The sequence below is a fragment of the Oncorhynchus gorbuscha genome, linkage group LG14 (genome assembly GCF_021184085.1).
Source record: "Oncorhynchus gorbuscha isolate QuinsamMale2020 ecotype Even-year linkage group LG14, OgorEven_v1.0, whole genome shotgun sequence".
Lineage (NCBI taxonomy): Eukaryota > Metazoa > Chordata > Actinopteri > Salmoniformes > Salmonidae > Oncorhynchus > Oncorhynchus gorbuscha.
The window spans coordinates 31,270,781-31,289,153 of record NC_060186.1 but is presented as its reverse complement, the minus strand read 5'-3'; the positions used below and the strand labels follow the sequence as shown (position 1 = coordinate 31,289,153).

General features: G+C 43.8%; 1 protein-coding gene across 1 annotated transcript in view; it reads right to left on the bottom strand.

Moving 5' to 3' along the window:
- The window catches only part of st6gal1 (ST6 beta-galactosamide alpha-2,6-sialyltranferase 1), a 122,028-nt gene that overhangs the window by 22,948 nt on the left and 80,707 nt on the right, over positions 1-18,373 (bottom strand). Inside the window, 1 exon segment of the mRNA XM_046297772.1 lies at positions 11,115-11,216. Coding sequence (XP_046153728.1) covers positions 11,115-11,216 — 102 coding nt within the window.

The following is an 18,373-nucleotide window of genomic DNA, read 5'->3' as shown; positions in this document are numbered from 1 at the left end:
TGTTGAATTTGATAAATCTTGATGGTTGTAGTCGTCTCAAATAAAACTCTGAAAGACCTCGGCGTTACTCTGGACCCTGATCTCTCTTTTGACGAACATTTCAAGACTGTTTCAAGGATGATGCAGAAAAATTAATCCATGCTTTTGTTACTTCTAGGTTCGACTACTGCAAAGCTCTACTTTCTGGCTACCCGGATAAAGCACAAAATAAACTTCAGGTAGTGCTAAATACGGCTGCTAGAATCCAGACTAGAACCCCAAAATTTGATCAAATTACTCCAGTGCCAGCCTCCCTTCCTTGCATCCTTTCCTGTTAAGGCAAGGGCTGATTTCAAGGTTTTACTGCTAACCTACAAAGCATTACATGGGCTTGCTCCTACCTATATTTCCGATTTGGTCCTGCCGTACATACCTACACGTACGCTACGGTCACAAGACGCAGGCCTCTTAATTGTCCCTAGAATTTCTAAGCAAACAGCTGGAGGCAGGGCGTTCTCCTATAGAGCTCCATTTTTATGGAATGGTCTGCCTACCCGTGAGAGACAGACTCGGTCTCAACCTTTAAGTCTTTACTGAAGATTCATCCCTTCAGTAGGTCCTATGATTGAGTGTAGTCTGGCCCAGGAGTGTGAAGGTGAACGGAAAGGCTCTGGAGCAACGAACCGCCCTTGCTGTCTTTGCCTAGCCGGTTCCCCTCTCTCCACTGGGATTCTCTGCCTCTAACCCTATTACAGGGGCTGAGTCACTGGTTTACTGGTGGTCTTCCATGCCGTCCCTAGGAGGGGTGCGTCACTTGAGTGGGTTGAGTCACTGATGTGATCTTCCTGTCTGGGTTGACGCCCCCCCCTTGGGTTGTGCCGTGGCGGAGATCTTTGTGGGCTATACTCAGCCTTGTCTCAGGATGGTAAGTTGGTGGTTGAAGATATCCCTCCAGTGGTGTGGGCGCTGTGCTTTGGGGTTATATCCTGCCTGTTTGGCCCTGTCCGGGGGTGTCATCGGATGGGGCCACTGTGTCTCCTGACCCCTCCTGTCTCAGCCTCCAGTATTTATGCTGCAGTAGTTTGTGTCGGGGGGCTAGGGTCAGTCTGTTATATCTGGAGTACTTCTCCTGTCTTATCCGGTGTTCTGTTTGAATTTAAGTATGCTCTCTCTAATTCTCTCTTTCTTTCTCTCTCTCGGAGGACCTAAGCCCTAGGACCATGCCTCAGGACTAACTGGCATGATGACTCCTTTCTGTCCCCAGTCCACCTGGCCATGCTGCTGCTCCAGTTTCAACTGTTCTGTCTATGGCTATGGAACCCTGACCTGTTCACTGGACGTGCTACCTCTCCCAGACCTGCTGTTTTCAACTCTCTAGAGACAGCAGGCGAGGTAGAGATACTCTAAAAAAACAAACGACACTGTGACACTCTTAGCAGACATAGAGGATGCCTTGGATGGCTATCCGAATGCTACAGGTACTGACAGACTTTACCTCTTGAAGTGAATGTCGAATAGACATATGACAAGGTTAATCCGTCTACAACAGAAACAGGTGCAGAAAGACTACTCGAAATTTGCCATGGCTTTGAAAATAGAATTCAGTGCTTCTGTGACACGCAAACACGACAGCTCACTGTCAAACAAGCTCGGCAGGAAGACCCACAAGCATACTATCATAGGCTTTGTTCAGCTTACTTTGGCTACTCACTGAAACAGGAATGCAATGTATCCCAACTTCATTAACTACTGTGGCCCTTCAGCCCACGTTGGTTTGCCAATCTCAGAACTCAAAGAGCTTGCGAGCACAGCCTTTGAGGCATCAACAGTGAGGGGCGCTAAGAGCCTGGACATCTTGGTTTTGAAGATTTGAACAGGAGCACTCACTCCAGTTAGAGGGTGCGTTATCAGGAATAACGCACAACAAAGGCATGTACCACGAAAACATGATACCAATAACCACAGTGGTCAAAATAACTATAAAGTACATCGCCAGCGAAACGACTACCGCTACAATCAACCTGATTACTACGTTCCTGCCCCCAACCCACACAAAATATCAGAGCACAAGGGTAACAAAGGGTTCAATGATGATCAAATCGTAGACCGATGTTCTCTAAAAGCTCTGCTAAGAGAACTACAGAAGCGCCAAAAATTTCACAAATAGGAAAAATATCACCATGACTAGGCGTGGCTTTGCCGGACAACAGGTCCGCCAAAATTAACACCATTTGCGTAAACAATCAACTTAATCCCGCTCTCAAACGAGACCCTGCTTGATCAAGGAACAGGCCCCCTGGCTTTGACTACAGACTCAGATACAAATGTTGCGACGCACAATGTCAAAAAATCAAATCAAATCAAATTTTATTTGTCACATACACATGGTTAGCAGATGTTAATGCGAGTGTAGCGAAATGCTTGTGCTTCTAGTTCCGACAATGCAGTGATAACCAACAAGTAATCTAACTAACAATTCCAAAACTACTGTCTTATACACAGTGTAAGGGGATAAGGAATATGTACATAAGGATATATGAATGAGTGATGGTACAGAGCAGCATACAGTAGATGGTATCGAGTACAGTATATACATATGAGATGAGTGTGTAGACAAAGTAAACAAAGTGGCATAGTTAAAGTGGCTTGTGATACATGTATTACATAAGGATGCAGTCGAGGATGTAGAGTACAGTATATACATATGCATATGAGATGAATAATGTAGGGTAAGTAACATTATATAAGGTAGCATTGTTTAATGTGGCTAGTGATATATTTACATCATTTCCCATCAATTCCCATTATTAAAATGGCTGGAGTTGGTTCAGTGTCAATGACAGTGTGTTGGCAGCAGCCACTCAATGTTAGTGGTGGCTGTTTAACAGTCTGATAGCCTTGAGATAGAAGCTGTTTTTCAGTCTCTCGGTCTCAGCTTTGATGCACCTGTACTGACCTCGCCTTCTGGATGATAGCGGGGTGAACAGGCAGTGGTTCGGGTGGTTGATGTCCTTGATGATCTTTATGGCCTTCCTGTAACAACGGGTGGTGTAGGTGTCCTGGAGGGCAGGTAGTTTGCCCCCGGTGATGCGTTGTGCAGTCCTCACTACCCTCTGGAGAGCCTTACGGTTGAGGGCGGAGCAGTTGCCGTACGAGGCGGTGATACAGCCCGCCAGGATGCTCTCGATTGTGCATCTGTAGAAGTTTGTGAGTGCTTTTGGTGACAAGCCGAATTTCTTCAGCCTCCTGAGGTTGAATAGGCGCTGCTGCGCCTTCTTCACGATGCTGTCAGTGTGAGTAGACCAATTCAGTTTGTCTGTGATGTGTATGCCGAGGAACTTAAAACTAGCTACCCTCTCCACTACTGTTCCATCGATGTGGATAGGGGGGAGTTCCCTCTGCTGTTTCCTGAAGTCCACAATCATCTCCTTAGTTTTGTTGACGTTGAGTGTGAGGTTATTTTCCTGACACCACACTCCGAGGGCCCTCACCTCCTCCCTGTAGGCCGTCTCGTCGTTGTTGGTAATCAAGCCTACCACTGTTGTGTCGTCCGCAAACTTGATGATTGAGTTGGAGGTGTGCGTGGCCACGCAGTCGTGGGTGAACAGGGAGTACAGGAGAGGGCTCAGAACGCACCCTTGTGGGGCCCCCGTGTTGAGGATCAGCGGGGAGGATATGTTGTTGCCTACCCTCACCACCTGGGGGCGGCCCGTCAGGAAGTCCAGTACCCAGTTGCACAGGGCGGGGTCGAGGCCCAGGGTCTCGAGCTTGATGACGAGCTTGGAGGGTACTATGGTGTTGAATGCCGAGCTGTAGTCGATGAACAGCATTCTCACATAGGTATTCCTTTTGTCCAGTTGGGTTAGGGCAGTGTGCAGTGTGGTTGAGATTGCATCGTCTGTGGACCTATTTGGGCGGTAAGCAAATTGGAGTGGGTCTAGGGTGTCAGGTAGGGTGGAGGTGATATGGTCCTTGACTAGTCTCTCAAAGCACTTCATGATGACGGAAGTGAGTGCTATGGGGCGGTAGTCGTTTAGCTCAGTTACCTTAGCTTTCTTGGGAACAGGACCAATGGTGGCCCTCTTGAAGCATGTGGGAACAGCAGACTGGTATAGGGATTGATTGAATATGTCCGTAAACACACCGGCCAGCTGGTCTGCGCATGCTCTGAGGGCGCGGCTGGGGATGCCGCCTGGGCCTGCAGCCTTGCGAGGGTTAACACGTTTAAATGTCTTACTCACCTCGGCTGCAGTGAAGGAGAGACCACATGTTTTCGTTGCAGGCCGTGTCAGGGGCACTGTGTTGTCCTCAAAGCGGGCAAAAAAGTTATTTAGTCTGCCTGGGAGCAAGACATCCTGGTCCGTGACTGGGCTGGGTTCCTTCTTGTAGTCCGTGATTGACTGTAGACCCTGCCACATGCCTCTTGTGTCTGAGCCATTGAATTGAGATTCCACTTTGTCTCTGTACTGACGCTTAGCTTGTTTAATAGCCTTGCGGAGGGAATAGCTGCATTGTTTATATTCGGACATGTTACCAGACACCTTGCCCTGATTAAAAGCAGTGGTTCGCGCTTTCAGTTTCATGCGAATGCTGCCATCAATCCATGGTTTCTGGTTTGGGAATGTTTGTATCGTTGCTATGGGAACGACATCTTCGACGCACGTTCTAATGAACTCGCACACCGAATCAGCGTATTCGTCAATATTTCCATCTGACGCAATACGAAACATGTCCCAGTCCACGTGATGGAAGCAGTCTTGGAGTGTAGAGTCAGCTTGTTCTGACCAGCGTTGGACAGACCTCAGCGTGGGAGCCTCTTGTTTTAATTTCTGCCTGTAGGCAGGGATCAGCAAAATGGAGTCGTGGTCAGCTTTTCCGAAAGGGGGGTGAGGCAGGGCCTTATATGCGTCGCGGAAGTTAGAGTAACAATGATCCAAGCTTTTACCACCCCTGGTTGCGCAATCGATATGCTGATAAAATTTAGGGAGTCTTGTTTTCAGATTAGCTTTGTTAAAATCCCCAGCTACAATGAATGCAGCCTCCGGATAAATGGTTTCCAGTTTGCAAAGAGTTAAATAAAGTTCGTTCAGAGCCATCGATGTGTCTGCTTGGGGGGGATATATATACGGCTGTGATTATAATCGAAGAGAATTCTCTTGGTAGATAATGCGGTCTACATTTGATTGTGAGGAATTCTAAATCAGGTGAACAGAAGGATTTGAGTTCCTGTATGTTTCCTTCATCACACCATGTCCCGTTAGTCATGAGGCATACGCCCCCGCCACTCTTCTTACCAGAGAGATGTATGTTTCTGTCGGCGCGATGCGTGGAGAAACCCGTTGGCTGCACCGCCCTGGATAGCGTCTTCCCAGTAAGCCATGTTTCCGTAAAGCAGAGAACGTTGCAGTCTCTGATGTCCCTCTGGAATGCCACCCTTGCTCGGATTTCATCAACCTTGTTGTCGAGAGACTGGACATTGGCAAGAAGAATGCTGGGAAGTGGTGCGCGATGTGCCCGTCTCCGGAGTCTGACCAGAACACCGCCGCGTTTCCCTCTTTTTCGGAGTCGTTTCCTTGGGTCGCTGCATGCGATCCATTCCGATGTCAATCACATCGCAATAGCCAATTCCACTCAAACTCTAAGTCAAATTACACATCACACCATTGTGAACAATCACTCCACTTTGTGGGGAATATGACCACAAAACTCAGACGCCATACCTCAACACATTCCTGGAGGACTGCTTAACCTGTGATGAGCTAATTGATTTGGGTTCAACAATATCGCTCATCTCTCAAATGTTGTTCAATGATCTCAAAAGGGCTTTGAAGCCAGCTAAATGTTGGTTAAAAAAGGAGCGACGTGACACTAAACTTCAAGGTTTCACTCAGACTACCTCGCCTCTCACAATGCTACTCATGCTGAAACTACACTCCCAGAACGTATCGCTTGTTCACCCTGTGTATGTTAGCAGCCCCGAAACTGAATATCTGCTACTTTGCGCAGACTTGATGGATCGTTTCGTCCCACTGATGGATTGTAAAAACAACCAATTGTGGTCACAGGTAACCGCGCCGTCGCCACCGACCACACTGTCTTCTCCTAATGCTGGCTGCAACACAGTCATCCACACGGAGTATCTGTTGAAAGGACCCCTGGAGAAAAAGACGTTTCGACACATCTCGGTGCAGAATCTGACTCAAGCAGATATTCACATTCAATCAGCAAACCTGAATGACTATTCTTTTCATGATTTTGAGCCAGCAGTTTCTGTGTGTGAGCAACTTCCCTCCTCCTTGGAGTCATGGGATACTGTTGCCAAGATGAACTTCTCTTGTCCTTCAGACACTTCCGCAAGCACCGCGGCCGCCTCAGGAATAAAAGCATCAACGTGCAGAGTGGACTCAATGTGCAGCAGGTGACATGGAGGTGAGTGAGAGAAGGAGCAAATATTGATGGTTAAGACTGAATAATGACATCACAACAGTCTAATCCTAAAGTTAATTTAATCTGTGATATTCCTCTAAGTATGGCTTCTCATGTGCATTTCAGATAATACAATCAAGCAGGGAGAGTGACTTTGAGACAATGACATACAGAGAGAGAAAGAGAGAGAGAGAGCAGACAGTCATGCGAAGATGATCGGCCAAATGTGAATGTCATACCTACTCAAACCCGATCAAATAGGACACTCTATTTTCAGGAGAAATGTTTTAAAGATTATACTTGGCTCCATTACAGCCCCTCCTTAAAGGGGGTCCTCTGTTTCTATCGTGCTAAATACTTTGTAACACAAAAGTCCAAGTTCACCTTTTGTCAAGACTGGCTTTCAAAATTGGAAGAAGGCACTGGAGAAATTAAGTGCGCATAAAGACAGCCAAATTAGTGTCACAAATTAGCTATGATGACTCGGATTCAGGAGCCAAAGCCTGTTAATTACAACTTTCACGTGAGCTTGAAAAACAGCAGCAACGAGCGAAGATAAATCTTATGAAAATTGTTGGGGGTGTGAAGTGCTTGGTGCGGCAAGGTCAGGATTTTCGAGGCATTGATAAGGAGAGTGGGAATTTCAGCCAGCTTCTAAAGCACGAGGCAGAGGATGATGCAGAGCTGACCACCTGGCTGAAATGTCACTTTGATTTCACCAGTCCCCAAATGCAAAAAAATAATTGAAGCTGGTGGGCATTACAATCGTCAAATAAATTGTCAGAAATAACATCAATGCCAGTGGTCCAGTTCACACTTGGCATTGATGGCACCCAGGATATATCAGGAGTTGATCAAGAGTCAATATGTTTGATGGCACCCAGGATATATCAGGAGTTGATCAGGAGTCAATATGTTTGATGGCACCCAGGATATATCAGGAGTTGATGAGGAGTCAACATGTTTAAATTCACCTAGGATATATCAGGAGTTGATCAGGAGTCAATATGTTTGATGGAACCAATGATATATCAGGAGTTGATCAGGAGTCAATATGTTTGATGGCACCAATGATTATCAGGAGTTGATCAGGAGTCAATATGTTTGATGGCACCAATGATATATCAGGAGTTGATCAGGAGTCAATATGTTTAGATGCACCTAGGATATATCAGGAGTTGATCAGGAGTCAATATGTTTAAATGCACCTAGGATATATCAGGAGTTGATCAGGAGTCAATATGTTTGATGGCACCAATGATATATCAGGAGTTGAGCAGGAGTCAATATGTTTGAATGCACCCAGGATATATCAGGAGTTGAGCAGGAGTCAATATGTTTAAATGCACCCAGTATATATCAGGAGTTGATCAGGAGTCAATATGTTTGAATGCACCCAGTATATATCAGGAGTTGATCAGGAGTCAATATGTTTGCGCTTTGTAGATGCAGATCTACAACCAAACGATGACGGTGCTACAAACATGGCTCGACGATTGCAGGGGGTGCAAGCCATTTTAAGGAAAGAACAACCACTGGCTACATATTATCACTGTGGTCCACATGGTTTCACCTCGTGCAAACCTTTGTCCCACCAGGTGGACCGTTCGCACCCCTGCCATCCGTTCAGGTCTCAGCCAATAGGAGTCAGTGCTGACAGTCCTTGAAGAAATAGCATCATGCAGCTCATCTGATACTTCAACTAAGGCTAATGATCTTCATGGAAGATTTCTAAAAGGGGACACTGTGCTTGGCCTTATAATGACTGAAGAACTGATGGGGGATTTGGAGTGCCTGAACACCTCCCTGCAGCTTAGGAAACAGACTGTTTCAGGCATGTTGGAGGCTATGGACCATGTCAAATCCAGATAGCTGATGTTCTGAAAGAGCTGAAAAATCTGGCCCCTTACAAATAAGCTGGGCTAGACAATCTGGACACTCTTTTTCTAAAATTATCTGACGCAATTGTTACAACCCCTATTACTAGCCTGTTCAACCTCTCTTTCGTATCGTCTGAGATCCCCAAAGATTGGAAAACTGCCACGGTCATCCCCTTCTTCAAAGGGGGGAGACACTCTAGACAAACTGTTACAGAACTATATCTATCCTACCCTGCCTTTCTAAGGTCTTCAAAAGCCAAGTTAATTAACAGATCACCGAACATTTTGAATCCCACCATACTTTCTCCGCTCTGGCAGTCTCTATGGGGGTGCCACAGAGTTAAATTCATGGGCCGAATCTTTTCTCTGTATACATCAATGATGTTGCTCTTGCTGCTGTTGATTATCTGATTCTCTGATCAACGCAGATGACAACATTCTGCCATGCTGCCAAGAATACCCTCGTAAAACTGACTATCCTACCGATCCTTGACTTTGGCAATGTCATTTACAAAATAGCCTCCAACACTCTACTCAGCAAATTGGATGCAGTGTATCACAGTGCCATCTGTTTTGTCACCAAAGCCCCATATACTATCCACCAAAGCGACCTGTATGTTCTCGTTGGCTGGCCCTCCCTTCATATTCGTTGCCAAACCTACTGGCTCCAGGTCATCTTTAAGTATTTGCTAGGTAAAGCCCACCTTATCTCGGCTCACTGGTCACCATAGCAGCACCCACCCGTAGCACGCGCTCCAGCAGGTATATTTCACTGATCAGCCCCAAAGCCAATTCCTCCTTTGGCCTTCTTCCCTTCCATTTCTCTCCTGCCAATGACTGGAACGAATTGCAAGAATCACTGAAGCTGGAGACACATATCTCCCTTACTAACTTTAAGCACCAGCTGTCAGAGCAGCTCACAGATCATTCACCTGTACATAGCCCATCCAACTACCTCATCCCCATATTGTTATTTATTTTTTTGCTCCTTTACACCTCAGTATCTTTACTTGCACATTCCGCTTCTGCACATCTATCACTCCAGTGTTTAATTGCTAGGGGGGCGCCAAATTGGGAGCCACCTAGAAAAATGACAGTTTCTGGCTTATTTTTCCAAAAACCAGCCTGGAACTGCAATCTGGGAGGACTTGGCTATGGGTGGATTATTGACTGAAGTGCGCCAGCTAAACTGAGTGTTTATGTATATAAAGAAGAACATTATCGAACAAAAGGACCATTAACAGGGTAACAGGGACCTTTTGGAGTGCAACCAGAAGAAGATCATCAAAGGTAAGGCATTTTTATATCGCTATTTCTGACTTTCGTGTCGCACCTGCCTGGTTGAAATATATGTTTTTCATGCGTTTGTATGCGGGGCGCTGTCCTCAGATAATCACATGGTTTGCTTTCGCCGTAAAGCCTTTTTGAAATCTGACACAGCTGCTGGTTTAACAAGAAGTGAAGCTTTATTTTGATGTATTACACTATTGATTTTATGGAAGTTAAATATTTATAATACCGTCCCACCTGCCCATGAGAAGTTAATATTATTATGAACAAAACAAAAACAGGAATATGCAAACAAGAGTACATAAAATTAACAGACGTAGAGGTATTACATATCGAGATGTATTTTCAATTTGTCAAAAAGTTTTCTGGAATGTATTGCTTTTTTGTTTTTACACTTACTGATAATTTCAAAATAATATTTCAATTCTATCTTAAAGAATGTGAAGAGGGGTTTGTTCTCTGCCCACATCATTTTATGGATAAATCTGCCATGAAAAATAAACAAATTAACAATGAAAGTTACATCAGGGTCCATATAAATACATATTTGTTATCAATTGTGTTATCAATAGTGTATAAATACACATTTGTTTGAATCTGTGTATAATAAAGAACTTTACAGGGGTGCTTGATTGCTGTTGTTAGTACAGAACGCTCGGATCAACCCTTAAAGAGTTGTGTGGGGCTAAAGCTTCAGAGGGTGTGAACGATGCTGAATGAGTGTAGTTAAAGAAGGGCTCTCCAGTAGTAGTACCAAAATATTCAAAGGCCATTTTCTCAAAATTGAGATCACAAGTTTATCAACTTTCAAAGAAAAATGACTTTCCCATTGTTTCTCAAATGCAGTGTATGTTATACCATTTTGTAGCTCTGAGTCTCTACTTTATCCAAAGTAAATAATACCATTTCAAATTCTGTTACATAAGACTGATTTGAGCCGGTCAGTCACAATTTATAAACCAAGCATTTCTTTTAAGTGAGTTCACCAGATCAGAGGCAGGGATTTAAGTGAATTGGACAATTTTCCTGTCCTGCTAAGCATTCGAAATGTAACGAGAACTTTTGGGTGTCAGAGTAAATGTATAGAGTTAAAGGTACATTATTTTCTTTAGGAATGTAGTGTAGTAAAAATGTTCTAAAATATAAATAGTAAAGTACAAATACCCCTAGAAACTACTTAACTAGTGCTTTAAATAATTTTTTACTTAAGTACTTTACACCACTGAGAGATGACTCTATGATCGAAAGGCCGACATCGGTGGATGCTGTGGATTGAGTCGTTGCAAAACAACACATTTTTGTTGCTTAAACAGACGGAATTTGACGGGGATGTTTTTATTAAGCTAAATAGATTTCTGCGGGGGCATGGACATCAACTCTAGGGGGTTAATGATCTTTACTGGTCTTGATTGTTCTTTACTAGTCTTGACTGGTCTTTACACTCAATCTTTACTGGTTTTGAAAAGTTTTTATTGTTCTTGAGCAGTATTTACTGGCCTCTAATGATCACTACTGGTATTTACTCTCCCCAAGTCATACCTGGCTGAGGTCAGCAGAAAAGGGGGAAGGGTCCCAGGCCACCAGAACACCTGTGCTGTACAGAGAGCTAGACAGGAAGCGGTGGTCGTCTGATGCCATCACCTGCGGGACAGGTAACAACACAACGTTGTATCACCTATTACAGGTAAGAACACAGCTTTATACAACATATATAGGTAACAGCACAGGTTTATGCTTTATATAAATTTACATTTGAGTCATTTAGCAGAAACTCTAATCCAGGGCGACTTACCTTGCATTCGGAAAGTATTCAGAACCCTGACTTTTTCCACATTTTGTTAAGTTACAGCCTTTTTCTAAAATTGATTAAATAAAAACTGTCCTCAATCTACTCAATACCCCATAATGACAAAGCGAAAACTTTTTATTTTATTTTTAATATTTGCAATTTTTATTTTGTATTTTTTTTAAATACCTGACTCACATAGAGTCGAAGTAGGAAGTTTACATACACTTAGGTTGGAAGCCATAAAACTAATTTTTCAACCACTCCACAAATTTCTTGTCAAACTATAGTTTTGGCAAGTCGGCTAGGACATCTACTTTGTGTATGACACAAGTAATTTTCCCAACAATTTTGTACAGACAGACTTTTTCACTTATTCACTGTATCACAATTCCAGTGGGTCAGAAGTTTACATACACTAAGTTGACTGTGCCTTTAAGCAGCTTGGAAAATTCCAGAAAATTATGTCACGGCTTTAGGAGCTTCTGATAGGCTAATGTACGTAATTTTACTCAATTGGAGGTATATCTCTGGATGTATTTCAAGGCCTACCTTCAAACTCAGTGCCTCTTTGCTTGACATCATGGGAAAATCAAAAGAAAAAAACTGTAGACCTCCACAAGTTTGGTTCATCCTTGGGTGCAATTTCCAAATGCCTGAAGGTAACACATTAATCTGTACAAACAATCATACAAAAGTATAAACACCATAGGACCATGCAGCCGTCATACCGCTCAGGAAATATACACGTTCTGTCTCCTAAAGATAAATGTACTTTAGCGCAAAAAGTGCAAATCAATCCCAGAACAACAGCACAGGACCATGTGAAGATGCTGGAGGAAACAGAAACAAAAGTATCTATATCCACAGTAAAACGAGTCCTATATCGACATAACCTGAAAGGCAGCTCAGCAAGAAAGAAGCCCCTGCTTAAAAACTGCCATAAAAAAGCCAGACTACGGTATTCCACTGCACATGGGGACAAAGATCGTACTTTTTCCTCTGGTCTGATAAAACAAAAATAGAACTGTTTGGCCATAATTACCATCGTTATATTTGGAGGACAAAGGGGGGGCAGGGCTTGCAAGCCGAAGAACATCATCCCAACCGTGAAGCACGGGGGTGGCAGCATCATGTCATGGGGGTGCTTTGCTGCAGGAGGGACTGGTGCTCTTCACAAAATAGATGGCATAATGAGGAGGGAAAATCATGTAGATATATTGAAGCAACATCTCAAAACATCAGTCAGGAATTAAATAAAGCTTGGTTGAAAATGGGTTTTCCAAATGGACAATGACCCCAAGCATACTTCCAAAGTTGTGGAAAAATGGCATAAGGACAACAAAGTCAAGGTATTGGAGTGGCCACAAACCCTGACCTCAATCCTATTGAAAATGTGTGGACAGAACTGAAAAGGCATGTGAGAGCAAGGAGCAATAGGCCAGCAAGTTGTGGGAAGCTTGTGGAAGGCTACCAAAAACGTTTGACCCAAGTTAAACTATTTAAAGGCAATGCTACCAAATACTAATTGAGTGTATGTAAACTTCTGATCCACTGGGAATGTGAATAAATAAATAAAAGCTGAAATAAATCATTCCCTCTATTATTATTCTGACATTTCACATTCTTAAAATAAAGTGGTGATCCTAACTGACCTAAGACAGGGAATTTTTACTAGCATTAAATATCTGGAATTGTGTAGAACTGAGTTGAAATGTATTTGGCTAAGGTGTATGTAAACTCAACAATAAGTATTCAGACTCTTTGTTATGAGACTCAAAATTAAGCTCAGGTGCATCCTGTTGCCATTTACCTGTGGTAAATTCAATGTATTGGACATGATTTGGAAAGGCACACACACCTGTCTATATAAGGTCCCACAGTTGACAGTGCATGTCAGAGCAATAACCAAGCCATAAGGTAGAAGGAATTGTCCATAGTGCTCCGAGACAGGATTGTATCGAGGCACAGATCTGGGGAAGGGTACCAAAACATTTCTGCAGTAGTGAAGGTCCCCAAGAACACAGTGGCCTCCATCATTCTTTAATGGAAGAAGTTTTGAACCAACAAGACTCTTCCTAGTGCTGGCCACCCGGCCAAACTGAGCAATCAGGGGAGAAGGGCCTTGGTCAGGGAGGTGACCAAGAACCCGTTGGTCACTCTGACAGAGCTCCAGAGTTCCTCTGTGGAGATGAGAGAAACTTCCAGAAGGACAACCATCTCTGCAGCACTCCACCAATCAGGTCTCTATGGTAGAGTGTCCAAATGGAAGCCACTGTGGTGGAAGAATCAGAATTAGTTGGGTAACATAGATAATTAAGATGTCTTATCTGCATAATATGCTTATGTGATATACTTGTTATTAGAACGGATCCTTTCGAACTCTGGTGTTGGCAGTTGCACTTCTTCAGTCACCTGGGACCCAGAGAGGGGAGAGGTCAGGTTTGTCTTTCACATGTCCCTGGTGATATGCAGAATATCAGAAAGGGAAGAGGACAGGGGGGAACATTGTCTTCATATGTGAATGTGTCTTTTCCTATACCCATGTCTTTACCCATGTGAAGGGATGGCGCGATTCATGGGGAACCTATTACTTGTCTCCACAATGTCTGTCCAGTCACTCCCTCCTTTGGCATTGGGGGATGTGTGTGGTAGTGTCTGGAACCATTGTATGTCATCTCTGATGTTGCACTTATCCTGGGATAGTGTTTGACCTAGAGGCTCACTCCCCTCGGTGAGCTTGTCGAGGAGTGTTGTCAAGAAGGGGTTTTACTTTAGATGGGAGTATCTGGAGTTGACAATTGATTTATGCCATTGGATGAGTTGGTATTTTTGTATTTTTGTGCTGGTTGACGAATCAACCTCAGTACCAGGAATGAGATCGGAACCTCGTCTTAGGGGCCAAACTGAACAATAATTTATAGCGAAGGCTATCTGGCTACGGGATGCTCCTTTCTCATTTAAAAAGTCTCACCTTGTGACACGTTCTAAACATCTGTGGTTTGTTATGTAGACTAGGGGGTGGATCTTTGCTATAAAAGATCTCAGTAGCCTTTGTGAGGTGGCTCTCAATGGATCATCTGAGGTTGATTCGTCAACCAGCCACCGCTATTGCAAAGCTCTCGCTAATAAAGATTCAGTTTAGGTATAACGCTGACTTGTGTGATAAATTTCTCTCCTCATTTGATAATCCAGAAATTAACCACCACACCACTCGTCAGTAAAAGACACATGACAGCCCACTTGGAGTTTACCAAAAGTCACCTAAAGACTCTCCGACAATGAGAAACAAGATTCACTGGTCTGATAAAACCAAGATTGAACTCTTTGGCCTGAATGCCAAGCCTCAACTCTGGAGGAAACCTGTTACCATCCCTACAGTGAAACATGGTGGTGGCGTTTTTCAGCAGCAGGGACTGAGTGACTAGTCAGGTTGACGGAAAGATGAACGGAGCAAAGTACAGAGAGATCCTTGATGAAAACCTGCTCCAGAGCACTCAGGACCTCTGATTGGGACAAAGGTTCACCTTCCAACAGGACAACCCTAAGCACACAGCCAAGACAACACAGGAATGGCTTCGGGACAAGTCTCTGAATGTCCTTGACTGGCCCAGCCAGAGCCAGAGCCCGAACATCTCTGGAGAACCCGAAAATAGCTGTGCAGCAACGCTCCCCATCCAACCTGACAGAGCTTGAGAGGTTCTGCAGAGAAGAATGGGAGAAACTCCCCAAATACAGGTGTGCCAAGCTTGTAGGGTCATACCCAAGAAGACTCAAGGCTGTAATTGCTGCCAAAGGTGTTTCAACAAAGTACTGAGTAAAGAGTCTTAATACTTATGTAAATGTTGTATCATTTAAAAAAAATGCAAACATTTTGTGTATTGTGTGTAGATTGATGATGGGGAAAATCGATTTAATCCATTTTAGAATAAAGCTGTAACATAACAACATTTGGAAAAGGTCAAGGGGTGTGAATACTTTCCAAATACACTGTAGGTAACAACACAGCTTTATATCACCTATACAGGTAAGGTCAGAGCTTTATATAATCAATATACATGTTGGTAACACAAATTCACAGTACCAGTCAAAAGTTTGGACAGACTAACTCATTCCAGAGTCTTTCTTTATTTTTACTATTTTCTACATTGTAGAATAATAGTGAGGACTGGGGACATCAAAACTATGAAATAACACATTTGGAATCATGTAGCAACCAAAAAAAGTGTTAAACAAATCCAAATATATTTTATATTTGAGATTCTTCAAAGTAGCCACCCCTTGCCTTGATGACAGCTTTGCACACTCTTGGCATTCTCTCAACCAGCTTCATGAGGTAGTCACCTGGAATGCATTTCAATTAACAGGTGTGCAAAGGTTGGCTACTTTTAAGAATCTAAAATATATTTTGATTTGTTTAACACTTTTTTGGTTACTACATAATTCCATATGTGTTATTTCATTGTTTTTATTTCTTCACTATTATTTTACAGAAAATAGTACAAATAAAGAAAACCCCTTGAATGAGTAGGTGTGTCCAAACTTTAGACTGGTATTGTATATCACCTATACAGATAAGAATACAAATAAATACACTGGTATTATCACGTGCAGAACATGTACTCGTAGACCTGTGCCTTCTGAAACGAGTGTGCAATATGAAGTGGCTATATTGACTTGAAACAGGCCCTATATGCTAGATTTAGAATTATTTAGCAAATTTAGTTGTGATTGATACAAACCTTAGAATGTTTCAATTGAGCCCTGAGATAGAGCCCTGAGTACCAGACAGTTAGGACCTGGTGGATGGACAATAGAGTCCTGAGTACCAGACCATTAGGACCTGGTGGAGGGACAATAGAGCCCTGAGTACCAAACCATTCAAATCTGGTGGAGGGACAATAGAGCCCTGAGTACCAGACCATTAGGACCTGATGGTTACCCAAACTTGCTTTTGACCAATGAATGTCCATAGTGCATATGAGGAGATTACCGTGACTCAACGGTCACGTGGAATTTTACTGCAGACATGACTGCTGGTGTGGCGGTAATATAGTCAACGCAACAGCCCTAGGTATGACATATTTCACAAGGTATGTAATTATGATAAGTGATAACATAAAAACATACATAGGCCTATGACATTTGAACTTTGTGTTAATCTACACTAAAAAAAATCTAAATGCACCTGCAACAAGTTAGTTCACAAGGAAATCAGTCAATTGAAATAATGGCGGGCATGCAGATATGCATCTGTTCAAAAAAAGTATGGGCTGGTGTCACGGTTGGCTGAAGGACTGGACCAAGGTGCAGCATGGTAAGCGTACATTCTCACTTTATTGAAAATGACGCCGACAAAACAAAGATCCACCCCCTAGTCTACATAACAACCAAACCGTGAAGCTTTGGGCTATGTGCCCTGAACAAAGACAAAATTAACTTCCCGCAAAACAGGTGGGGGAAAAGGGATTGAGGGGCTGCGCCTCTGGACTGAGGGGCGGCGCCTCTGGACTGAGAGGAGGCGCCTCTGGACTGAGGGGCTCCGGACAGGAGGGCGGCTCTGGCAGCACCGGACAGGAGGAGACAGAGACAGCCTGGTGCATGGGGCTGCCACCGGAGACCTGATGCGTAGTGGAGGCGCTGGATACACAGGGCCGTGGAGGCGCATTGGTGGTCTCGATTCTGGCTGGATGCCAGCTTCCCCCGGCAAATGCGGGACGCTGGCACCGAGCATACCGGCCTGTGAATACTCTGTCTCGGTACCGTGCCCATCACCCCATAGCACGGGGTCTGACCAGTCCCATGCTCGCCACGGTAAGCACGGGGAGTTGACTCAGGTCTGCTTCCTGACTCTGCCACACTCCCCGTGTGCCCCCCCCTAAAACATTTGGGGGGCTGCCTCTCGGGCTTCCTTGCCAGCCGTGTTCCCACATACCGCTGGTTCCTCTCTGGTGGGAATTGGAACACGCTATCGTACATGTCGACCCAGAGAATCCCAAACATGATCAATATGTGGCACTCTGGTGAGCATGCAGGCCATGGAGGAACTGGGACATTTCCAGCTTCCAGGAATTGTGTACAGATTTTTGCAACATGGGGTCGTGCATCATCATGCTTAAACATGAGAGGAGGGCGTCGGATGAATGGCACGATAAGGGGCCTCAGGATCTCGTCACGGTATCTCTGTGCATTAAAATTGCCATTGATAAAATGCAATTGTGTTTGTTGTCCCTAGCTTATGCTTGCCCATTCCATAACCGCACCTCCACCATGGAGCACTCTGTTCACATAAATTACATCAGCAAACCGTTTGCCCACACGATGCCATACACGCTGTCCGCCATCTGCCCAGTACAAAATGCACCCCCTCCCCAACTTTACAAATATTTTTACATGACCCTCCTCTTGTACTGTAAAATACATTGAACACCCTCCCCCCTCATAGAATGAACTCAAAATAATGATTATAATCACAATAACTGTAGCAACCCTGTTTATAAACATATATCTATGTGCCATGCATGCCTACGGGCCAGAAGGTTAATGGTTTGCTGACCACCATGGACTAGAATCTCACTGCCTGTTTCATTACTTCACTATCAGAGCCGGTTGCAGACAATGATCAGCTAGGGAGAAATCTGATTTTCAACCATTTGATGCCATATTTATAATTACATAACATATTGCCATTTTCCCCCACCAATAGGTTTCTGTGCCACCACACAACCAATAAACTAAAAACATACAGACTTCGGGCACTTCAGTATCATGGTTTGCGTTTTCAACACCAGAATGAATAGACGATGTCAATCTTGACTAACAGAAAACACACCCCTTCCTACCTTGTAGGCTTACCGAGTATCGAAGGCATGGCTTGACAATCTCTGAATGTCATTAAACATTTTGGTGTTTTCTCCATTCATCAAATTGCTGGTGCACAGCTTGGATTTATTGATTGATTTTATTTGTCAGTAAAAAAACAACAGTATATATATATACACAATTTTAAAAG